Source organism: Lepisosteus platostomus, chromosome 8, assembly GCF_059453375.1.
Source record: "Lepisosteus platostomus isolate fLepPlt1 chromosome 8, fLepPlt1.hap1, whole genome shotgun sequence".
In the NCBI taxonomy this organism is placed as follows: Eukaryota; Metazoa; Chordata; class Actinopteri; order Semionotiformes; family Lepisosteidae; genus Lepisosteus; species Lepisosteus platostomus.
The window spans coordinates 61,383,484-61,409,007 of NC_142618.1; the positions used below are offsets into that span (position 1 = coordinate 61,383,484).

A 25,524-nucleotide genomic window follows, 5' to 3' on the forward strand; every position below is an offset into this window, starting at 1 on the left:
GCTCATGTGACAATGCATGTATTCTGACACTGGCAGCAGTTTACATCTGTATTTCCAAAATGGTCAAATCAAAGAACAGTATTCATACTGTATCCTCTACACAAACGGACTGTCCAGCTTATATGTGCTTTAGGAGATCCCCTCAACCCAAATCAATTAATTAAATGACAGGTTATTCTATCACTTGCTCACCCAATTTGGAAATTCCAACCTTTTTCTTCCAAAACTAGCCTGTTTTCCCCAATTATAGAGAGAATGGACATTTTGTCACTGCAGTCATCTGTAGGACCTTTTGTGATTTGACAACTACAGGGCCCCGGTGCTACAAGGCAGTAATGTGCCACCTTAGACTTGAACTAATGTGGTCTGAGTCATTACTTTCTGATCTCAGAGACGCCTTTCAAATGTTTTGAAAAAGGAAGGCTGATACATGTTTCGTCTTTTAAAACACTTACTGGTGTTTACGAGAACCACAATTAGCAATAACCTTGGACTACCTAATTTTTCAACTAATGAAGACTAGGAGTACAACTCATCTTAGCCCAAGATCCCAGCCTGTACACATCTAAAACAACTGAAGTGTGGGCTGGAAATGATATACAGTACTTATTTAGAGAAATAACATTTTGTCATTCATGCTAGTTTTTTTAAATAAAAAAGTGCTTCTAGAAACTTAATTAGATGTTCAGCTTGTGATTTGGATTGAAAATTTGTGCAGCCTATTTCCCTCCCCCCAATTTTGAAAGCAAAACAATCCCGCGCAGTATCACATCTTACAATTGTATAAACATCTGCTGTTAAACCAACAGTTTGTACTATCTCCATACAACACAAGAAATATTGTGATTTGTGATAATTCCATCAGGGAAAACGGAAGAAAATGACATTTAAATACATAAATGTCATTGACATTGACATCCAAACCTTATAGACATTGATAAGCAAAGGGCAGAATAATGAAAATGAACATTAATTAGGTACCCCACTGGGTGCTACTAATTGAAAAACTGATCTATTCTACTGCATTCCATTCTGATGCCTGTTGCTATGCTATTAATGAGAGTACACTGTCCCAGTGAAAAAAATGCAACACTTTTGCAAGTCTGTTATACCTTCATTCCAATGCGGCCTATTGTTTATAGGACAGCTTGAATTCTGTCCAAACCTTATAGACTGGTAACCTCCACATACGGTCCACTACAAATGTAACTTGTTATATACACTCCTTTTCCAGGCTGAGGCTGAACTAGCATTCTCCAATAATCAAGCTATATACAGATGCAGCCATTCAAAATGCGCGGGCGATACCGCATTATTTTCCGGTACGCTGTACGAAGTCTACCGCAAGTTACCGGTAAATACCGCGAGTTACCGTAAATTCTCCTATAATACGACAAGCAAAATAATAGTATCCAGAATTTCCGCAAGGTGGAGCTAATAAAGCTCAACCTCTCATGTTTGAGCTGTCGCCATCAAAGTCTTTAACGAAGATATTACTAATAGTATTAATAATGAATGACCTTGGACAAGCTGTAAGTGTAAACTCAAAGTATTGCCCTGGTCAACATTCTTTTTTTCATTGACCGTCTTTGTAAAAGTAACACCACAGCATTTCGCAATCACGCATTTGTTTCCAATCATGCAAAGTACAGTAATTTTTGAGAATCGATTCACCATGCCTTTCACATGCTCATAAAAGAGATTGATTTAGGAACATAAACATTACTGTATGAAAACTGTACTGTATACAGTATGTATATGTATATTTAATGTCTTAACTGTGCCCGTTTAAGTATTGAATATTCATATGGAATTTTACCACTGAAGGGAAATCTTAGTAGCTGAGCATAAAAAGAATAGGAGCATACTGCAACGCGTGTGAAGGCCATAAACAATATTAATTTTGGAACATAAACATACAGTATATGGCTGGTCTCGGTACTTTAAAGAAAACATACAGGAAACATGGTTTCATTATGACCAGAATCGGTCTTGAGATATTTTTAACTTGATTTACAGTATTTGAGAGGTATGTCTTAACACCGATACTACGTAAATACTGCTCACGTATATGTTTCTAGGTTTATATTATGCATTTCATACGGTCGATTATGATAATTGGAGGAACTTGCTAGAGTATTATGGTTTGATATATTTGATTTTGTATTGTGATCGTTATCTATGTTTTTGGTTGGTATTATGTTTATTATTAATTTGCTGGACAGAGCGGTGAACATTATTATGCATAAGACAAAGATAACGATCCTGATCAGTTTAGAAATCTGTGTACGCTGTAAGGTTTTTACTTCGTAAACTTTTAAAATACACGTTTCGAATAGAAAGAAATCCTCTTCCTGGTACAGTCGCATGAAGAGAGAGGCGAAACAGCCCTACACAGCCCTGTCGCAGTACACGAATATAATCATATCGTTATTAAATTCTTTAGATACGCGATTCCATATTATATTAGCAGAAAAGCTTAAAACTACCACTTTTTCACACACTATTTCACATGTTAGTTAAATTAAATGTATTTATATATTATATATATTTATATCTCTGACCAAGGGAAACGTCTCATTTTTTCAAAGAAATGTTTGTTTGTTGATTGTTATCAAAAATGACTTAGAATCGATCATGTTGTGATATTTTGAAATATAAAAGTCAATTGATTTTCCATAATATCGCTATTCTATTTTTTCGAAGAAATGTTTGTGAAAGGAAAAGTCCAGCACCAGCTGGATTTGAACACACAACCCGTGAGTTGGTAGTCGGGCACGTAGACCAGTAGGCTACAGGGGAAGTCGCATGAAGAGGGAGGCGAAACAGCCCTACACAGCCCTGTCGCAGTACACGAATATAATCATATCGTTATTAAATTCTTTAGATACGCGATTCCATTTTATATTCCCTATTAATCAAATTCTAAAAGTATACTTGTTGACTCCGGTATCTCTTTAGTTAAAGACTTCGATGCTTAAAATGTTTAGGGAGAAATGGAATACTGGAACACGATGCGCGACGCCGTAGCCAATTACCTCCGGTACGTGTCTGTACCGCGCACTTTGAATGGCTGCATCTGTATACACTGTAGCGCACTTTTGTCCTGTCATTCACTACATTGATCATCCTGTTGTAAATATGTGAAACAACCTTCAGATATAACCTACAACTTTATTTTTTATTAATATATTTTACACATATAAAATAAAAACTCCACGGGAAGGCAGCTTGTTATAATTTAACAGTTTAACATTAAATGTACAACATTATCTGTATTTTTGGTGTCATTTGAAAGTTCTTCCCATCCCGTCACAAAACACATGGAAAAAACTAGAGACAAAGCGGAATTGATTGTTTTGCAATGTTGAGGATGACCGTGGTTCGCAAGCTAGGTGCAGTAACTTCTATAAATGTGTAATTATGATGGTCTGAACCTCTTGGAACAATTAGAAATCGTAACAGTAAATTGCAAGAGTACTGTATAACAATCAAGCACACAAAAAGGAAGATTCAAAGAATACGACTTTTCTAAGAAATAAAACACTGCGCAAAATAACCAATACAAACAAAACCATATACAGTGGTGTGAAAGAGTACAACCCATGAAAAGGATCGTCTTTTTTTCCATTTTAAGACAAAAGAATATTTGATCATCATTTCAACAATACTGATAAAGGTGATCTAATTTTTAAAAATAACATTGCAAAAATCCCATTTTGCACTCAGTTGTACCATTTAAATCAACAGAACATCCAATTTCCTTGTGGGGAAAAAGTTAGTACACCCCTACCTTTATCATTGCAGCAAATGCCTAAAATTAGAATCAGGTACGCCAAAACAGGTGCAAATCATTTAGATCATTAGAGTAACTTGGACCTTGCAACAAAACAATGACCCAAACACTAAACTTCAAAGTTGAAGGAGTTCTATAAGGAGGAGTGGGCAAAAATTTCTCAAAGTCGATGTAGGAGACTGATAGACAATTACAAGAAATGGAAAACAAGTGATTTCTGCTAAAGGGGGCAACACCAGCTGCTGAAGCTAGGGTGTGTACTTATTTTTTCCCCCACAGTAGACAATTGCATTTCTGACTGAATTTTGTTGAATAAATGATTAAAAAGAATCATTTTTATTTGTTAAATTAGATCACCTTTATCTATCAATATTGTTGAAATGAAGATCAAATATACATAAATGCAAATTTGTTGAAAAACACACATTTTAATGGGGTGTACTTTTTCACCCAAGGTCTCCAGAGAGACGTCAATAATACCATCTCATCTTGTACAGAAACAAATCTTTTACATGGCTAACTCTCAGTATTAACTGGTGTACTAAGTTGATTCAGTTCACCTACAGCAATACTGCTGACTTAGTCAAGCTAAACTGCTCTGATTCTATTTGATTTGACATTTGTCTACATATGGTTTGACTGAACAATTAGATAATTATACATGAGAAGAACAGGGTGAGATTTCACTCTCCACATGTTCCTCAGATGTTAAAAATTAACATCCAAGACAAGGCATTATTCAAGAGATTAAATCTATAATGAAAAACAATGCACTTAGCCAATGTAACCCCCTAAGGTTTCAATATACAACTGAATTCAAAGATATGTAAGCATTTGAGAGGTTCTTTCTACAAGTCAGGCCTTTATATAAGGCCTCAAACAACCCATGCTGTAAAAAGTTTTTAAATTGATGAATAAAACACTGAAAGGTTAATGTGCACATTAAGATGTCATTTGTCCAACTTACCCAAGTAAAAATGTAAAATCAAGGGCTGCAAATGCCATTTCTGCAGTAACAAATATAATAACCAACCATTTACAATTGATTGTAACCGAACACTTATCCTGACTAGATTAAACGATACACCTGAACTTTACCTAAAAGACACTGATAAAGATACTGACCTAAAAGATAATGTTTTGTATACCACTATGATACTGGTTAGAATGTTTCTACACAGTTAAAATGGGAACTTAAACATGTATTGTGTTGTGTGAACTCATGTGACAATGCGTGTATTCTGACACTGGTAGCAGTTTACATCTATATTTCCAAAATGGTCAAATCAAAGAATTAACCTCTACCATTCATGTCAAAAGCTCACTCCCCATAATTTCTATCCCTTTATTTCATTCTGATGATGCATGTTTTTGCACATAACCTGTTACCTATTTGCTGTTTTGCACACTGCCTGTTGTCTCTGTCTTTCTTTTGTTATACAATTATATTGATGTTTTTTTCTTTGTACTAATTATGTCTGAGAGCTAGCTGAATAGCTTTTCGTTATACCATATACCTGTATACAGTATGAGTATAATGACAAAGTATTGTAGAAGTTACTCCAACTAACTCACTGCTTCAGGTAGTTTAAAAAAATTAAACATTTTCCCAAATGTACCATTTTCCAATTGTAGGTGTTTCAGATATCTTTGCTGCATTACACATTGTACTGCTTAGGCATCTGTTCATATTTGTGAATAGATATTATCCAATAGTGGAGAACGGCAAAGTAATACTAATCTTTATTTCAAGGGATACCATCATACAGACCTGTATTTACCCCGATAACATCATAAAGATACTGGAGATTCATTAATACCACAACAGTTAAATATGTGAAGACATTACTCAGTTACCACTGAATCTGCATCCGCAAGCTCTTGTGTACTGTATCATTACAATCAATTAAACCCAAAGCTGGGGAGAAGCAAAAAAGGAGTTGCATTGTTGATTTACATAGATTTGATATAATTCTTTTCCTCTTATCTTTAGGCTTTATGATCTTTAGGCTATCTTTATCTTTATGATCTGAAATGTTCCCTTTCTCTGATCAGCATTGTTGGACAAATAACCAAAGAAAATTATACGTACAGTAATAACCTAGAGAGGCCGAGACACTTTAGGTTTTATTGGAAAATAAATGTCTGCAAAGCATATTTTCAGTAATTCAGTAATTCATAAATGTTTTGGAGTGTTTAAAAGTCTTAGGGACCACAATAAGCTACAATAATAACACTGATGATTTAACATAAGATAAAAGGTCAATTAAAAACCAAGGGACCATGTGACCCTGGATTGACCAGTCCCTGGAGTAGAATATTGTACAGGCGCAAGCCTCTGGGCACAGGACTGCAGACTGGGTTTCAGTGGACTTCTACTGGAATATAGTCATAATAGGATAATGCGAGTTATCCATTCCAAATGTTCCATATTTACTTGAAATGCTTTTTCCTGAACTGTAGGTCAGTTGTAAAAGTTACTGCACACAGGTTTGAAACGGTCTCACATTCTGTGGGATTTGGGGATGGCTCCTCATTTTCACCAATGGGATACGAGGAGCGGGAAGGGAACTATAACACTATCCAGTAGTCTGAGAAGGAACCTGGGACACAAATCGGTACTGAATGTATGCTGTGTACCAGTACTAGACTAAGCTGGGAGCTACAGCTGGGCATTGCAAATAAAGAGTCAATTTAGCCTCAGGAACCCACCTGAACCCTTGTAAGTGCTACAGTCTCATCAATAATATTCACAAGACAACCTAGAGTTCAGCATTCTTTTGCCATCGGTATTCAGTCCTGCATTTAACTATTTACAAGTTGTACACTAAATGTTTAGACTTGCTTTGATCTGGGATTGAGAGAAAGGAGAAGCTTGTGCACAACTGTTACCCTGAGCCTCCCTGGGGGTCACCCTTCAGATAAGATGCAATATAAAACCAAACTAATGGTGTAAATTACTCGGTGGCAATCTTTTTTATAAAAACATTAACTTGATGACCTTTTGTGCAGATTCATTTGGAAATATGAATATTGAGTATTTAATGAAGTTCACAGTGCTTAGCATGGTGTTAGGTTAGAAACTATGATAAGCCCACAATTTCTTTTTACCCCAAAAAAAGAACTTAGTAGTACTGGGCGATAATTCAATAACGATAATTATCGCAATATAATTTTCCTCTATATAATTTTAACAAAAGTTCAATAAATGTTCGATATATGTTTATGCTTTGCACATGATATGCGCATGGGCACAAAATATCATGCGAGTGTTGCAGACTGGGCAGCTAACAGATTTGTTTAACGTTTCTGCTGTTTGGCAAGTGTTTGTCGTGTTCTTAAAATAGTTGTTTAATTTCCCCAATTAACTGTCTCGTTTCTTCAACTTTCACTGAGGAGAAAAAATCTGCCTTTAAACTTGAAAGAAATGATGATTTGACATTTATCGTGATAATTATCGATATCGACTGATATGAAAATTTGTATCATGATAATGTTTTTGGCCATATCGCCCAGCCCTACTTGGAAGTAACATTACAGTCTCTGCCTCTGGACCCCATTTAAGCTGTAATGTGACATTTTTCCCTACATTGTGCCATGCCAATTAAGTATAATCAACATTATACATAGCTGTTACCCTCACAGTAAACTTGAACCATAATGAAATGAATACCAATAAACCTTGAGGGCAAGTTCGGCTGTAGGCTATTCTTTCCTAAAGCAACTGGTTACAAATTCAATCAAAACTAGAGACAAAGGGGAACTGCTTGTTTTGCAATGTTGAGGATGACCGTGGTTCACAAGCTAGGTGCAGTAACTTCTATAAATGTGTAATTATGATGGTCTGAACCTCTTGGAACAATTAGAAATCGTAACAGTAAATTGCAAGAGTACTGTATAACAATCGAGCACACAAAAAGGCAGATTCAAAGAATACAACAAATTTTTTTCTAACAAATAAAACACTGCGCAAAATAACCAACACAAACAAACATATACAGTGGTGTGAAAGTACACCCCATGAAAAGGATAGTCTATTTTTTACATTTTTAGACAAAAGAATATTTGATCATCATTTCAACAATACTGATAAAGGTGATCTAATTTTAAAAAATAACATTGGAAAGTCCCATTTTGCACTCAGTTGTACCATTTAAATCAACAGAACATCCAATTTCCTTGTGCGGAAAAAGTTAGTACATCCCTACCTTTATCATTGCAGCAAATGCCTAAAATTAGAATCAGGTACACCAAAACAGGTGCAAATCATATAGATCATCATTAGAGTAACTTGGACCTTGCAACAAGACAATGACCCAAACACTAAACATCAAAGTTGAAGGAGTTCTATAAGGAGGAGTGGGCAAAAATTTCTCAAAGTCGATGTAGGAGACTGATAGACAATTACAAGAAATGGAAAACAAAGTGATTTCTGCTAAAGGGGGCAACACCAGCTGCTGAAGCTAGGGTGTGTACTTATTTTCCCCACAGTAGACAATTGCATTTCTGACTGAATTTTGTTGAATAAATGATTAAAAAAAATAATTTGTTAAATTAGATCACCTTTATCTATAAATACTGTTGAAATGAAGATCAAATATACATACATGCAAATATGTTGAAAAACATACCTTTAAATGGGGTACTTTCTCACAGCACTGTACACTGGATACCCATGGCTTTAGCTACTTTGCTGAATGCCCAACATTATTCAGTGCTGTCAACAAAGTCCAAGTGTATTGTTTTGTCGATCAGGAAAAATGAATCAGGTGAGAGAAGGTCTTAGAAAGAATTCTGTTTTGCATACAGTTTCGATTGCTTTAGCTACAGTACGTTTCATTAAGGTTGAGTTTTTGGTCCTTTAGGATGCCAGGTGTTCAGGAGGTCAAGAAAGCAGAGAGACGTTCCCAACACTTTGTAATTCAAGAAGTTACAACACCTACCCAGCCACGCTGTCATTAGGTGTAGTGATACTAACAGAGTCTTAAAGATGCAGATACAGAGATGCCAAGGTAAACAGTTCCTCACTGAAAGTTTCAGATTGTACCCAGTTTACGATGCCCTTGTTTCTGTCTGAAAGCCTGCTCAACCTGCTTTTCAAGTTACCAAAAGTAATATTCCTAAATAATTTAAAATTGTACTGGATTTAAAACTGGATTGCAAAAGCAACAGATTATGAAAATGTACAACTTCACAGAAAATATCGCTAATATTGTTCTTAACATAGCCATCAGATAGTTAAAGACAATATTAATTAATATCCCTAAAACATATCAGCATGGCAGAGCGCTCTTGGGTTCGGTTAGATTTTTCATCTCCTCGGAAGACAGGTTCTAATCTCAACTTCAGTATCTTTCTACCTATGGGTGTCACGCATAGCACACCAGTGATTTTTTATTTCAATTGCCCCACGATGGGTTCTTATTCAGTTTAAATGTGTATTTAAAAAACATTGTAAAACTAGATTAAGGGTATTGATAGCTATAAAATGGAAATCAAAGCTGATAGACTGTGCTGCTGAACCAGAGGTTACAAATACAGAAATAAGTTAAGGGTCAGAACGATTGCTAAATAAGTAAGAACAGATAAAGAATATACAGTAGAATCCACATCTACACATTTTACAGCAGAACAGTGCAGATAAATTTCAATAAATTCCTACCCCTGTTCTCCCCTGTTTAGATACATAAGTGCTCTATCTTCAAAAGATGTATTGTGCATCTCTTAAGGGGGAACTTTTCTTTGCAACGCTCACATGCTCTGCTGCCATGATATTATTTGAAATAACCACAATCTTTCACTTAAATCTGTCAGTTCATTTCAGACTGGAAATGAGCAACAGGTTCCATGTCATTTTATCATTTACCTCAAATACAAAGTCATACAAATTGGGTTTCTATTCCATACGAGTCAGAATGCCCTCAGGAGATGTAGAACCATTCCCAAACCTCCTTTTAAACTTAATAGGAATTTTTCTGCTCCAGATATGTGCCAGTGGTGAGCACAAGGCTTCTTGGAACTCACAGGCAAACATCAGCAACAGCACGTTACACGTTAGTGAGAATGAAGAACAGATAAGAGTTTCAGATGCTAGCAAAAATTTCCTTCTCAAACCCAGTATAAGCACATTTGAGTTTCAGTTTTAGGCGTATAACTATTTAGAAGGAGAAAAAATTAATATTGATTCAATTTAACTTTATGACATTATAGTATATGGGTATATTACAGTATGTGATACATAGTTAAGATGGTTAAACTCAGATTAAACAAAACCACTTTAAAAATGTTTGTTTTATAATGGTGATTTGTACTTCTGACAGGGAGCCCTACAGGAGGTCATTCTTGCCTTCTAAAATAAGACTGTACAATGCATCCACTTTGTGTCTGGGCAGGGGCAACATTGACATTGACCTGTTTCTGGACTGAACAGTAAACTGTCTGCTACATCTGGCTTTCCCGTTTACAACTGTTTTTGTGCAATATATCCCAGGGACTTGTGCAATACATTTATACTTATATTGTGCAATACAATGTTTTGTGTACTGTTCTGGTTTGTTCTTTGCATGTTCTGGACTGTGAGTAACTTCTTAGTGCACTTGTATTTTATTATTATTGTATCATTTGTTACACTGTTTTGCATCGACTTAAGCTGCTGTTGCACTGCAATTTCCCTCATAGGATCAATAAATATCTATCTAAATATCAAGAATGACAATCTATTGCAGTTGCTATTCCTTTTGATACTAAGACATTTGGAACAAGTTAACTTAATGCCATAGTTGGGTTTTGAAATTTGTGGTTATCATTTTTATACATATAGAAAGATTTTTTGCTTCTCGACATCTGAAGGTAAAGATCGCTTTGCCCTACATTGTGACCTGACCTTCAGGTGGTATTACTGTAGTGGTAGTAACCAACGCTTACAGCCATCTCCAGTACGTATGACTTCACCTCCTAATTAAGATTTACTGATCATTATCAGCCCTCTATTTACAACTTATCATACAGAGCAAATGAGACAGAACCAAACCAACATACTGTACCTGTGACCTCAAATTCCCCAAGAATATTGCTTGTAACCAGTCCCTCGAAATAACTAAAGGGATAGTCAATATGAAACTTTCCATTCTGACCACTGAGATAAGAGAAATCTAATTGCAAAGCAAATGTTCCATTCAAATGTGACAAGTACTGCATGTGTTTATCTAGCAAGGTCTACTTGAATCTGGGCCTTCATCAGATTGTTGTAATGAAAGTGTTACACCACTGCTATCCTGTTTTACCATTTTCCATTTCAATTTTCATACAATTAGAATATTAAACTCCAAAAATCTTTTATACCAACATGCTTTGAAGTACCACAGTAAGCACCAAAATATTTTGACTAGAAATGCAAGGACTGATGTCTTGTAGTTTGTTTATAAATACTGTTGGGGAAGGTATGTTCTGTGACACAGGTATGGCCATATCTAGTTTAGGCCTTTGAGCAGAAGGTGGTGAGGACACTGGTTAAAAGCCATTAACAGCTGCCTTGCAAAATAATAATAATAATAATAATCATCATTACTTACTGCATACAGCGCTTTTCAGGACACGCCACCCAAAGTGCTTTTCAGGTAATGGGGATCCCCTCCACCACCAATGTGCAGCATCCACCTGGTAATCAGAGTAAAGCAATCAAACTCTTGCACAATTATCACATATTATTGCTTTAAAGCTTGCAGTTATGATATTTTGCAGAAGCAATTATCTTCATAACAATTATATCTATATTCAAGCAAAATTAAAAAAACACAGAAAACAGCAAATCTAAATTAATTCAGGAACACAGAATTACCTTAACAAGCCGCACAATTAGTATAGGTGTCCTCTGTGGGCAGTAAGAGGCCCTTAATTCAGACTGAATTCAAAGCAAGGCCTCAACCATAAATACCGAGGAGTTTTTAAAACCACTCGGGGATAGGGTTGTAAAAAGGCAGAAATCATGAGAAGGGAATAAAAACAGTATAAATCCTGCTAAATATATACGCCTAAGCGTGTATTTGTTTTCAACGGTATCCTTCTCGTTACCAAAAAAACTTTTTGAATCGTTTCTCAAAATGTTGCAAATACAGTTGATATCCAATATTCCCCGAACTCGGAGGAAAACACTAAGTTTGTTTTCACTTCAGTGAAACTGTTTTGTAACAAACAAATTAATAGTGTACTCTTGGCAGGCCTACATCACACAAACTGCAACCTGAGCTTTTCAGGACTTCGTTTCGTAATTGGATACACCAGCATAAAGCAAATAACCCCCTTTTTGATGTTTAAACTTATCTGGCATTTACGTTAAGAGAAGCAGGAAAATATTTAGCATTTATCGGTCAGCAGAATACAAGCGCAAAAGCAAAAAATTCGCTAAAATATATAAAATGCATTTTACCTTACCTTGATCAAGTTCGTTCACTTGACTGTTCACACTGCGAGATCCCGCGAATTTGAAAAAACAAAATGGCTGCCAGACGCCGATCCAGGGCTTTTATAGCTACCGGTATAAAAAAAGCTAATTTAATAGGTTAAAATAGCTGTCACTCAGCGCATTCTGACCATACAAGCTAAAGCCCTCCTCTCTATAGCAGGCAAGCGCAGTTTTTTTTTATTTTGCTAAACTTTTTTTATGATGAGGTACTGTAAGCCCATAAAAAAACAGAAATCTGCACCAAAAAAAGTATAAAAACACATTTTTAAAACTGTAAACATTATAAGAAGCCTCTCTAGGGCTGGCGGTATTGAAATACTACGGTACAAATGTCTTCTTTTCATTATTTTATTTATTTTACATTTTTTTGAAGGCTGAGAAAACCTATTGATGGCCTGTCTTCATAAAATAACAAGTAGTGATGGGATGAATGGCCTGTTTCCATCATCAATTTTTCTTAATGTTTTAAAAGTTTCACACTTTCACAGAAAAACCAATCAACGACATATTGAATTTGTATGGGGAATCTATCTCATATTCCAATAATAGTAGAGCAAGACCACACAGTGAATTAAGAAATCCTTTTCTTCCAGTGGTTTCTTTGTTCGTGATGCAGTTCTGGTGATAATAAAATATGTATTTTTCATACTCAACTGAGAAGCTTAAATATACTGTAGAACAAAATCAGACAGCAGCAAGGTCATCCAAAAAATCAACAGATAGATCTGGCACTCAAATTGGTTCCAGTTGAAGTACTTTGCATTTAGATGCACGTGATACGTGACACCTTAGCAGGGCAGCAGGTGTTATATTTATAATGCCTGTTTCATGCTGCTGTGTTAAGAGGATGAAATAAGAAATTGAACTGTAGAGTAGGGTTCAAAACTAACTATCTGTGTGGAGTTTGCATGTTTTCTCCGTGTTCAAGTCAGTTTCCCTTGTGTGCTCTGGCTTCTGCCCACAGGCCAAAGACATACTGGTAGGTCAACTGGCTTGTTGGAAAATTGGCCATGGTGTGGGTTTGTGTGTTTGTGTCTGTGTGTGCCCTGTGATGGACTAGCATCCCATCCAGGGTGTATCCTGCCTTGTGCCCTTTTCTTGCTGGGATTGGCTCCTGTATTGGATAAGAGGGATGAGGGGATAGATGGGTGTTACCCCTGTCTTGAATGCCTGCTGAAAGAGTTTGGCTTATGTTCGATTGAAAAAAAATCTCACTCACTTAAGTATAATTGGTAGAATGCTAATACCTGTAACAATTCTTCCTCTTACATGATAATACTATTTAATACTGACCTTACTCTTTGCGTAGCCCGGAGCATATTTCAATTACTTACTTGGTAAATACCTTAGTGAAATATTAATTTAATACATTACCCATTCCAATTTCATCATCTAAATTTTTCCCTTTATTACTCCTTGACTACTATGACCTTTTCATAACTATTACCCAAAGACATTTTGAGGCCTTCATATTCATCTACTGCAGGTTTCTTTCCTGTGCCTAAGTAGTCTTTTTGATGTATAGTCCTACAGCTCACCCTTTTCCATCTTTCCTGTCTCTTCAGAATGCAGTCTATCCACTAATGTATTTCTCACTGTCACTCTGGTTCTGTGATTCCAGTTAAATCATAACTACATGTTCACGGAGAGGAGGGGGAGCCGACCGGCCAGCTTCGGAGCACCCTGCGCACCTGCGGGCCTGCCGAAGGGCCAACCTCCGAAGGGCTCCACCAGCGGGCATGCGGACGGGGCAAGGCCCGGTAAAAGCTAAACTCCATCTTGGCTTCTTACAGCTGCAGAAACTAATTTCATTGGGTGATCTCCATGCAGCTGAAGAGGCGCCGGTGCTGGTGCGGGAGCCCCTGAATTCCTTCTCTTGACAAGAACCTGTCCTGCTTTGACACACCAGTATTGATATCAAGTGTTCTACTGCTCAGATGCGCAGTGCAGTGCTGGGAGGTGGGTTTGTAGGCTTGGAGTGCTGCTGCTGATTTAGATTAACAATATCCTATTGTAAGAAAAAAAGGGGGGAATTTTGTTCTTTCCGGTACTTAAGGCTCAAGTCAAATCTTTTTTGCACTGTACTTTTATCCTGCAGATAATCCTATAGCAATTATCTGACGTTACCTTAGGGGTACTATGGTGGAAATTCTGAGAGGATATCACTGAAGTGGAGTTGGCAAGAGGGTTGGTTGTTTTTAATTCTGTTTTAAAAAACAATAATAGGATTTAAGTCACACAAAGGAAAAACATCTGAGTAATTGTTCAAGGGGTTTAGTCCAGTAGATTTCCATCAACTGTTGAGGCCTGTTATTTTTATGAACAATATGAGCAGTACCTTCATAACAAAATTCCTTAATTCACAGTACACAATATGACAAACTGGAAAAACACAGTGCACCCATAGTATAAACATTGGATAAATGTGGTAAATTCAATGGTGTTGTTTAAAATGAACCATGGCAATTATTCATATGTATTCTCCTGTTTGCATACAGTGTACTCACTCACCCTATTCATGCCAGAAATGAAAGAGGGGTTGGCATCATTACGTGGCAAGGCATTCTAAGACAAAAGACTTTCACATCTCTTTTACCGTGCTGTGGGTATAGATGCCCATTTATGAAAAATTGTAAAGAAACAACTGCAATGCCCTCTGCACTCCACAGCCCCCATTATCCTCTTTCCACTGCGTTGAGGTGCCTGTTTTTTCACTCAGGATAATGTCTAGAGGCCTGTCAGTAGGCCCAAACTAGCAAATACTAAATGAATGTTTGCCAATACTTGAATTTAGTGGGACATAAATATCGATTGTTACAAGCCATCAAAGTACTACAAAAGAATGTGATAACATTTACAACAAGGTTTCAGTCAAGAAGAAGGCCATTTGGTAGAGAAGGCTGTCTTAATTAAAATCCCCCAAAAACATGCCTCATTGTAAATCTGGATTTTCTAAATATATTGAGTACCATACTGTGTACATAATGTTTTGCTGTTGTTGTATGCATCTATAGAGGCTGATCCTCTGAAACTACCTCCTCTTTTTCATGTCACTAGCCTTGGAATGTCTGTATCCATTCCCAGCACAGATAGTGATTTTGGTAACAATGCATGTCTCACTACTGCTGAGCACACTGGAGGGCAGAACACTTATTGTAGTTACATTAAGACGTGTAGTATTATGCTACTTAAGTGTAACAAGTTGTTGCTCATATATTTACAATCTCTCAGTTTTTATGAATGTAAAGGAATATTCACTGCGATTGGTCTTCATTCAGAAGTTTTGTAACATCTTGAAGTTCTGACAGTACATTAAAAAGAGGAAAGAGCACTCTATGGCCTCACAGTTCAGTTCACAGTTATCTGGGTCTTCTGTGAGAAGTTTACATACTGTATACAGTAAGTGACATTTAAAAAAATGGTGACCTGTATGCTATTTAATATTGCACTGAAAGATCAAATCAATTCAAGTAATTAAAGTAATTAATTAAAGTATGTCTCTCCCTCTGATGAGGGTGTTCTATGGGTTTTTCACACTGCTTCCAGAACACTTTGGCAAAGGCATCCAGATGAGTAAAACATGTTAAATCTTGTACATTTTAAATAAACATTGTTATTCCAAACATGTTTAAAAAGTTTACTGAGCAACAGTTTTTGCGAGGAATGTTCCTGCCTCGTGTACGACTACGCCACCTAGCAATACAAACGGGGTGCTAGGGCCCCTCTACATTACCACAGGTTCTGTTTATCTCCCAGAATCACCAATGCCCACACAGACCAGCGACAAGCATTTGTATTGTATAAGTGCCCTTTTTATCTTTGAACAACATTCACATTCACTGTCAACCAAAAACACAACGAAAACAGCATTCACAGCAGCAAAAGGACCTTCCCAGGGTCATAATGAATACAGAGGAGCAGCAGTCTTTCCTGTAAAATACTGAAGAGAGGCCACTCGAACGTTTATACTTAGTACGTGTAGTCTCCGATGGCCCAATTGGAGGAGAGGGGTATCGCCCAGTCCTATTTCCCCAGTCTCTGTTCAGGTAACCATAGGAATCCTCTGTGGGCTGTATTACATTCCCCTCAGTTTGAATCGGCTAGCTGTGCCAGTTTCCTTGTTCCTTTTCTTCAGGTGTTAAAAGTCTCTGTACAGTACCTCTGTTCCAATGCCTATGTCTCCCGTGGTCGTCAGTTACTGAACCAGTAGTTCCTTGCCTTCAGGTGTTAGAAGTCTCTGCACAGTTCCTCTGTGGTCTCGCACTCTGCAGCTTCTCTTCTGCTGCCTGTGTTGTCTCCAGGGTCTGGTGGGAATCGTGAGCCCCCTCTGTTCTGTCTCAGGTCTTTTTTATCCCACTCCTTAGCCAATCCCTTTCAGGGGGTTTTCCACTGTCCCTGTCAGAATCAGGTTTGCCCAGTATTTTTCCAGGAGGAAGCTTGTGTTGTTTGAGGGGTGTATGAGTGCCAGGCTAGGTGTCATGGGACCCTATCAGTTCATTCTTCACTCTCTGGCTCTCCCTCTTCCTCCCTTGGTCTGGCTAAAACTGGCTCAGCGACTCCTCACATCTCCAAGTCTCGATACCGAATTGCTCCCTGAACGACCTGGGTGTGACTATTGTTACTGACTGCACCTGCCAGACGGTTTTCATTGGGACAACTGCAGTCGACCCCCGTGAGTGAGAGGCAACATTGACATCATCCTGGAAATCAACATAACCTAATCAATCCCAGCCTGTGACTGCCTCAATGGCCCACATCCTGCGACACTAACCCAAAGTGAGAAATAAGATGTAAAATTTTAGCCTGAGTTCCAGTGGAAGCCAGTGTAGAGTTTCTAGGACTGGTGTAATATGATTGTACAATTAAGTTTAAATTTCAATGGCTGGATTATTGACATATTGTGTCTTGTTAAGAGCAGACCTGATCTCTGCTTGGTGAGACAAGAATAAATATAACCAATATGGTTAAGGGGAAAACAAGCACTTTACTGATGTTCCTGGCTTCAAAAGCAGAACTGGTCAGAAACTGGGTCAGAAATAAACCAAGTGTGACAAGACCACACTTTAGTGTCATCAATATTAGTTTTTAAGCATGTTAATTTCAAAGCATGTTGTCCAATTTATACAACTGTCATAGCGTTGAATACCATAATGTACACATCAATTTAAATCGTGGTTGATGCTGCAAACTGTTTGACTTTTTTTTCTAGTTCTGTAGTATTGCTGTTTTTTCAGTGAAAATGTAGCAATCTAGCTTCACATGCAGCAATATCTGAGCTTGCACTAACCATGTTGCAATCTACATCCGTCACTCTCAAGCGCTGTTTAGTTACCAGCTGCATAGCTTGGCTTCTCAAAGTGAACCCAGAAGTTGACAGAAGACACGGAGGATACTTGTCAAACTCATTTGTTTCGGCCGTCATCAATGTTATACCGTGACATTTTTCTAAAACTATAGCCACCTTTGCACTTCAGTACTATTGATTGCTGTTTAATCCCGTATTAAAGTACAGTTTATAAAACAGTGAAGTTGTAAATCCCTTTCCATCGCCGTTTGCGTAGGCAAATCTCCGATGTTTTAAATTTAGGGGATCTTCCTGTGGTCTTGGGGCCCCCACTGGGTAGAGCATGAGACTCGCCATCTCAGGGGAGTGGGTTCGTGTCCCACGTCTTGCGCCGTGGGTCCTCCGTGTTGGAGGCTGGGCACAAGGCTAGCAACCCTGTTCCGTAAAAACGGATATTGTGGTAACAGCAGAAGGGAGGCATAACGGGCGAACATCCGCCCTGTGGTCTGTGCTCCGCAGTCAGTGTAACCCATCTCAGTTGTGCTTGGAGCAGAGCTGACAGGCGTGCCGATGCCAAACTTCACCGACAGACGCAATGTCACATACCTGTACTTGTTTTTGCGCACAGACAGGCACCTCTGGTCAGGTCTGTGTCCCATGAAAGTAAACAGACTTTTAGTTATTCTGCAGCGAGGCTGAGTGAAGAACGACGTCCTTGTGCAGAGGTAGGGGCATGTGCATTGTCGTACAGTGTATGTCTCCTAGAATTGTAAAATACTTTTTTTGTTGTTGAGATGATTTGTCTTTTCTTTCTTAGTGTTTTTCGGAGATGTGTTCCTTGTTGGGGGAACGCTGTGCAGAATGTTAGATATAATATGTTATGTTTTGTCTATTCACACACTGCGTGTTACATTTTTAAATAGGGTTTTTGACGGCTCAAGAAAAGTATTGGAAAACGCCGGGAATGGTAAAGAAATATCCAGTGTCAATTTATTAACATGAAATGCCCCGTTAACATTAACTTCATTCCGTTATATTAATTTCATGTGGAACGACGATAACCAGACGTTTATAGAAATTTAATGTTCTTCAAATTGTGCTGTTCTAACAGACATCATGTTAAGTGAAACTCGATGTTTCCTTCATACAGTACAATGATATAATACAGAGACAGGTATAACATAAATAATTATTAGATAGATATAAAGCAAAACTTTAAAGCCAAACGTGTAAAATGACCTGGCCAATAACTACATGCCATTTTTATAAGGGGCGGTGTTGAATAGGCAAATGAAAGAGTAACTGAGATCTTCCCTTTTAGCTGCTGTTTTCCTGGGTTTGGAGAGCGTTTATGGAGAGCCGCTCGCTTCACTTGTAAGTATGTTTGCGTTGGGGAACACAGGCATTAAGCTTCACAGTCGTGAATATCAAACGAATATCGAGCTTGAATCCAGCTTTAACTCCCTTGCATCTGTCTGGAGTTTAAAATTCATTCTACCAGTGAGGCGCTGGTCTGTATGTAGAAAATAAAGGTCGTAGTTTTGTTCTACAGCGCGGCGTACGACTGAGAGGCGTACGACTGCCTTGTACAGAAGTGCTGGTAATTTGAATGATGATGTAATGATTTAGAAAAAGCAAAATGTTTGCTTTTTATTCGTTCCTTGTATTTCCTTTCATGTTTTGTCCTAACACATTCTATAAAAATGTATTACTACAAGAGACAGTACTGGGGTGGAATCAAGTCTTCCTATATTTGTATTTTTAGCTTGGCTGGAGGATCTTGAGGTACCAATCACCTACAACAGTGTGTCAAGAATGAGCTGGATAGAGATTTTTTACAGCGGATCTCGTTAAAAATGGAATAAACTGATTTTCTTTTAGATTGGTAATCCTTACAATAAACTAATAGATGATTAGTTAATTTAAGTCAGATATATCTTACGTACATCGGGATTCCAAAGACTTTAAAACTGTTTTACATTTTGTGCTCTTTATCAATTATGTGACAACTGGGTAACAATGTACCTTTATCTCCATCAACAAGAAGACTTAGCAACAGTGATAAGATGCGTGTAAAACACTTGAATTTTCTTTGCACACATGCTACCTCCTAAGGTAGACTTTGATTAGCAGCAGGGTAACTTTAAGTTGTTTTTTATGAAGAGAGAAAAACATTGGGGTTATTCTACACCTATCCGTCCATTTTCTTGATGAAATATTGGGTTGCTGGGGAGCGGGGACTATCCCAGCATCCAGATACACCCTGGACGGAATGACTATAGCATGGCAGACAGACACTCACACCAGGGCCAATTAACCTACCAGTAAGTCCCTGAACTGTGGTAGGAAACCAGAGCACCTGGAGGTTGCTGTGCCAGCAGCCGTATCACCCTGCACCCCACTGAAGCTAGGTAGGAGAAGTTAGCCTGGTCAGTACCCGGATGGGAGACCTCCTGGGAAAGCTAAGGTGTTAGTGGGGCCAGCAGGGAGCACTCGCCCTGCGGTCTGTGTGGGTCCTAATGCCCCAGTATTGTGACGGGGACACTAGACTGGAAAAGGCTCCTGGAGGAACCTCATGTGAACCTGGGGAAAGTATACGAACACCACTGGAATTGTGAGGCAGCAGTGCTAGCCACTGCACCACTGCGCTGCACACAGTTATTCCACACTTTCAACTAAAAATCTTTGTCGCTAGCTGCAGTAGGAGACCTGTAAAACTGTTTAAGAGAGATGAAACATAAGGGCCCTGTACTTCATGCTAGGGGTTTTCTCCCAGCTCAAGAGTCCCTTTGTTGTAAAGGCTCTGCTCTGATGAAAGGTGAACCACAATCCTGTGTTTCATGGAAATGATGATAAGACTTTAGGTATAGTAGCCATGTGTGTGTTTCCTTCTGAGCCACTGAAAGAGTGTGATGACTTAATTAGGAGCCTCAGACTCAGTACCTGGAGAGCCAGGTGTCTTCTGGTTATTGTTCTGACGAAAGTGTTTAAACAATTTACCAAATTATTGTCCTAATTAAATTTTTATAAAGGATTTTCCTTTACAGTTTATTACTGACAAATGCCCTTTAGTGACAAAAAAAGTAATGATAATATTATTTTATTTACAGAATGACAACAGCAACAACAACAATTAAAAATGAACAATAAAAAATACACAAGTTAAAAACGATGAAAATACGCCGAGGAGACAGTAGATAGTGGTACTAAATACAGTAGGAGCAGAGGGGTTAAGAATGGAACCAGTGAAGTAAAGGCTCTTCTAAAGAAGAATGTTTTGAGTCTGGATTTGAAGGAGTTTAGAGAAGGTGACTCTCTAATATTCTTGGGGAGAGAGTTCCAGAGCTTGGGGGCGTAACAGGAGAAGGCCCTGTCGCCCCTAGAGTGTAGACAGGCTTGGGGGACAGTTAGGAGACCAGAATTAGAAGAGTGAAGGTTGCAAGGTGGGGGGTAGGGCGATAATAGCCCAGACAGGTACTGAGGTGCCAAGCCATGCAGAGCCTTATAGGTGAGCATGAGGATTTTGAAGTCGACGAAACGTGACAGGAAGCCAGTGCAAGGACTCCAGGATAGGAGTAATGTGATCACTTGCACTATGCTTGGTCAGGATTCTCGTTGACAAATTGTGGACATAATGGAGTTTGTTCAATGTGGATTTAGATACCACAGGGAGTAGAGCATTACAGTAGTCAATTCGGGAAAACACAAATGTGTTGATCAGCTCTTTAGCCACAGTTAGTGATAACATAGGGTGTAGTCTTTCTGAGGTGATAGAAAGATGTTTTAACAATATGCTGCACATGTGGGTTGAATGTTAAGCCTGAATGAAATATCACCCAAAGGTTTTTCAATTTAGACTGTAGATGTATATTTGAGTATGATAGAAATGATAGTTGAGTGCGTGTTATCTTAAAAGCTGACCAAGTGGAAACATGTAAATGCTGAAAAGTAGGGGACCCAGTATTGAGCCCTGAGGAACACCAGACTTAACAAGTCCAATTTCAGACCTAAATCCGTCAAGAGGGACAAAGTGACAGTGATCAGTGAGATAAGAACCATTTAAGAGCACTTCAGAAACTCCAAACACAGTCTCAAGATGAGAAAATAAAATGTCGTGGTTAACAGTGTTGAAAGCAGAACTGAGATCAAGGAGAATGAGGATAGAAAGAGAAACAGAATCAGAAGCTCATTAGAAGATCATTAGTAACTTTGACCAGGGCAGTTTCTGTGCTATGAAGTTGCTGGAAGCCAGATTGGAGGGGTTTGAAAAGATTATTTGTCATGAGGTGGTTATGTAATTGAAATGTGACAGCGAGTTCCAGAATTTTTGCAAGAAAGGGTAAGTTGGAGATGGGGCGAAAATTGTTAAGATTGTTGACAGCCATGTTAGTTTTTTTGGCACGGGGGTAATGGCAGCAGTTTTGAGGACTGTTGGTACAACACCAGTGCTCAAGGATTCATTTATTATATTGAGGACAACGGGGCAGAGAGAAGTAAAACAGGACTGAAATAAAGTGGTGGGAACCTGATCTAATATACAGGTGGTGGATTTCATGTGTGAAACTAGTTTAAGGGGGGATGCAGAGTCAAGAGGAGAGTTGGAGAGAAGGGAACCAGAAAAGTTCGACAAGCAGTGAGAAGGTGTGCGAATGATATATGTTGTGGAGAGAATGTGATGCCGGATGATGTCGATCTTGGAGCTACAGAAGTCTAAGAATGAGTTGCAACGTTGCGATGAGGGAGGTAATGTGGTGGGGCAGTTTGGCTTGAGCAGTCTGTTGATGGTGGAGAAAAGATGTCTGGGGTTGTTATGGTTGTTTTCAATGATGTGAGAGAAGTAGATGGATCTAGCAGACTCTTTTGTATCCTTATATTCAGACAAGTAATCTTTCCAAGCTTGATAATGTACATTTAGGCCAGAAAGATGCCACCTATGCTCTGAGAGACTGCCTTCATAGATCGCAGATGTGTACCAGGGGACAGAGCTAGAAAAAGAGATGGTGCGAGTTTTTCGAGGAGCAAAGGGCAGATAAAAGAGCACTATTAATCACATGTATTTTATCCTCTAGAGGATCTAAGGAAGAGAAGCTAGATAAGGAGAACAGAACAGAATACGTGAACCTAGGCTGATCAATTGATCGCCAGTTGCGGAAATTTACAGAGTGTGAGGGGGAAGTGTTAGAAACAGGTAATTCCAGGTTGAAAAGAATAGCTAAGTGGTCAGAGAGGCTTAGATCAAGGAAAGAGTAGTGGGAGACAAAAGAGCCACTTGCAATGATTAAGTCTAGAGTGTGTACTTTGTTATGTGTAGGGTTATGAACAAACTGAGTTAGATCAAAGCATCCTAACAGAGCTAGGAAATCATTAGTCAAACTGGAAGACCTTTAGTAAATGTGTATATTAAAGTCCCCAAGAATAAGGATCCTCTGAAATCTAAGGCATAAAAATGAAAGTAAATCGGCAAACTCACCTGAAAAAGGCTTCGTTAGGTTTGGGTGGTCTATAGACAATGATAGTAGAATGGGGAACAGGGGCATTTAAAACAAGACACTCAAAAGAAGATGAAGAGGTACAGTAACAGGACTTTAGTTGTAAAGAAGATTGTAAATAACTATGATGCCCCCACCTCTGCCTGAGAGGTGTGGGAAGTCAAACAACCCAACCTCTGGAGGGACTAGGTTCAACAGGAGACCATCGTTTTGTCTGTGCCAGGTTTTGGTTAAGCAGAGAAAGTCCAGTTTTTTATCTGTAATAAAGTCACATATAAAAAGAGCCTTATTGTTCAAGGAGCAGGTGTTGAGTAGAGCTGATCTGGCCAGTCTCGGGGATCCAGGGGGAAGCAGAGAGGGTTCCAGGGACGGTAGTGAGAGGAGATTTTTTAGGTTGGCGCCGTGCATCAATATTATCTTTACGGAGTTTTGGAGACCTTAATACAAAGCTTAAATATACTTGACTTGCTTGGATCGTCTGTTTCAGGGAACATTAAAGTCACCTAACCTTTTTTAGCTGAAAGCACTTCATGAGAAGACGACAAGAGGGCTGCAGATGTGAAAGCAGAAGATGTCGGCTGCTCTGATCCACCCTTTTTTATTTTCCAGGGAGAGACAAATGGACGTGTCACTGAATGGCGTTGCGAACAACACGACAGATGCCAAGTACTGGCCCCTCAGGGTGGCGTTGATCACGATTTACAGCTGCGTCCTCCTGGGTGGCAGCGTGAGCATTGGACTGGTGATCTGCGTCCTGAAGTCGAACATACGGTCCGTGACGACGACCGCCGTGCTTAATCTCATTGTGGTGCATATCATCTTCCTGCTGACGGTGCCCTTCCGCATCCATTACTATGTCACGGACACTTGGGATCTGGGCCCCTTCTTCTGCAAGCTGGTCAGCGCCATGATCCACGCCCACATGTACATCGCGTTTGTCTTCTACGTGGCGATCCTGGTGGTCCGATACCGGTCCTTCTACCTGAAGAGGGACAAGGTGGAATTCTACAGGAAGCTTCACGCCCTGTGGGCCAGCGCAGGGGTCTGGGGAATCATGCTGGTGATCGTGCTGCCCATTTACATTACCAAGTACGGAAATTCTGGAAACTATACTTCATCCCAGTGCTTCCGTTTTGAAAGTGAGCTGAAGGAGACTTACGTGGTTGTACTGAACTACGTGATCATTATCATTGTCGTGTTAGTTGCGTCTGGACTGAAGGGATTCCAGATGTATATCTTTTGGAAAATCCTGAGAAGATACAGGAGTGAGTGTTCCTCCTACCAGGAGTTCTGGGCACAGGTTAAAAGTTTTGCGTTTGTCATGGTGATGTTTGTATGTTTTGTTCCATATCATGTCTTTAGGATCTATTACTTAGTGAAACAGAATAACGAGGATGAAAAAATGGACCTTCACTGGCAGAACGAAGTCTTTCTTGCCCTGACGGCTCTCAGCTGCTTTGACTTGCTAACCTTTGCAGGAAAAGCCTCTTGCATTGCCTGCAACAGCGCGTGTAGTAAACTCAAGAGCTTCCTTCCATGCTGCTGAATGGATGTGTGAATGGATGTGCTATATTGTCTTCTACGAAGAATTTAATTGCCACTCTTTACTTGCTATACCCATGGCTCTGTTGCAAGTGGGCTACTGAATGTAAAACAAATTGAATTGAATCAGTAAATTACTGAATAGAATTGGACCTCTGGTTTTTCGAATTTGACATTTTGATTCCATTGGTCAGGCTCCTGTGTTTGTTTACAGAATAATGTCATTTCCCGTCACAGTGCTGTACATATAATGGGGGACCCACTTTGTGCAGCTCATCCACGGAGGCGCAGCCCCCCCTGGGTGATGCTCAGGGGAGCAGGTGTAACGCACAGTTCTTTCCGGACCCTATGCGGACGACACAATCCGAAGGAGTGGGGAAACACTGGGGAAACGTCATGCAGGAATACGGGGCTGAAGACAGGGGGGCGTGTCCAAGGTGCGCTGGTGCACGGGGGAGGTGTGGCCGAGGCGAACAATCCAAAAAAGTATAATAATAATAATAATAATGTTTCTTTATTAGCCCTATACAATTTCTTGCATTAGGAATGCATCTTTTTGCATACCCCAGCTTTTCTCCAGGGAGACACAGACACAGAGACAGGGAGAGAAGCTTGGGGTCAGAGCGCAGGGTCTGCCATTGTACGGCGCCCCTGGAGCAGTTGGGGTTAAGGGCCTTGCTCAGTGGCCCAACGGAGTAGGATTCCTCTGCCGGCCACGGGATTTGAACCGGCAACCTTCCGGTCACAGGCGCAGATCCTTAGCCGCAGAGCCACCGCTCCGCCCCCATATTAGTCCTTAGAGAGAATCCAAAACACAAAGGTAAGTCCAAAACCAGGTGATCCATCAAAACGCGGAATTAAAACACGAAGGCCGGGTCGGAACCGGCGGACAGGGAACCGAGATTAAACCTTAACGGGACCAGGCGCTTCCAGGTCCCGGACTCGCACGGTA

The 25,524-nt window shown here is 39.3% G+C and overlaps 1 protein-coding gene and 1 long non-coding RNA gene across 8 annotated transcripts in view; one reads left to right on the forward strand and one right to left on the reverse strand.

Moving 5' to 3' along the window:
* Positions 1 to 12,300, reverse strand: part of LOC148657661 (uncharacterized) — a 98,818-nt gene extending 86,518 nt beyond the window's left edge. For all 5 annotated transcript variants that reach the window (XR_015941035.1, XR_015941032.1, XR_015941033.1 and 2 more), the window contains exons 1-2: positions 12,227 to 12,300; positions 11,368 to 11,452 (exon numbers count right to left, since the gene is read on the reverse strand). This is a non-coding gene — a long non-coding RNA (uncharacterized LOC148657661). The remainder of the gene's footprint in view (positions 1 to 11,367; positions 11,453 to 12,226) is intronic.
* Positions 12,301 to 17,932: 5,632 nt separating this feature from the next.
* On the forward strand, positions 17,933 to 24,719 carry gpr141 (G protein-coupled receptor 141). Of its 3 annotated transcripts, none has more exons than XM_088644209.1 (3): positions 17,959 to 18,266; positions 18,863 to 18,915; positions 23,640 to 24,719. In XM_088644209.1, the coding sequence occupies exons 2-3, from the start codon at positions 18,893 to 18,895 to the stop codon at positions 24,574 to 24,576; spliced, it is 960 nt and encodes a 319-aa protein (XP_088500335.1). In that variant the 5' UTR covers positions 17,959 to 18,266; positions 18,863 to 18,892; the 3' UTR covers positions 24,577 to 24,719. The 3 variants fall into 3 exon arrangements, with proteins under 3 accessions (XP_088500336.1, XP_088500335.1, XP_088500334.1); XM_088644208.1 differs by lacking the exon at positions 17,959 to 18,266 and adding an exon at positions 18,313 to 18,508; XM_088644210.1 differs by lacking the exon at positions 18,863 to 18,915 and having other exon boundaries at positions 17,933 to 18,266.
* Positions 24,720 to 25,524: the final 805 nt, after the last annotated feature.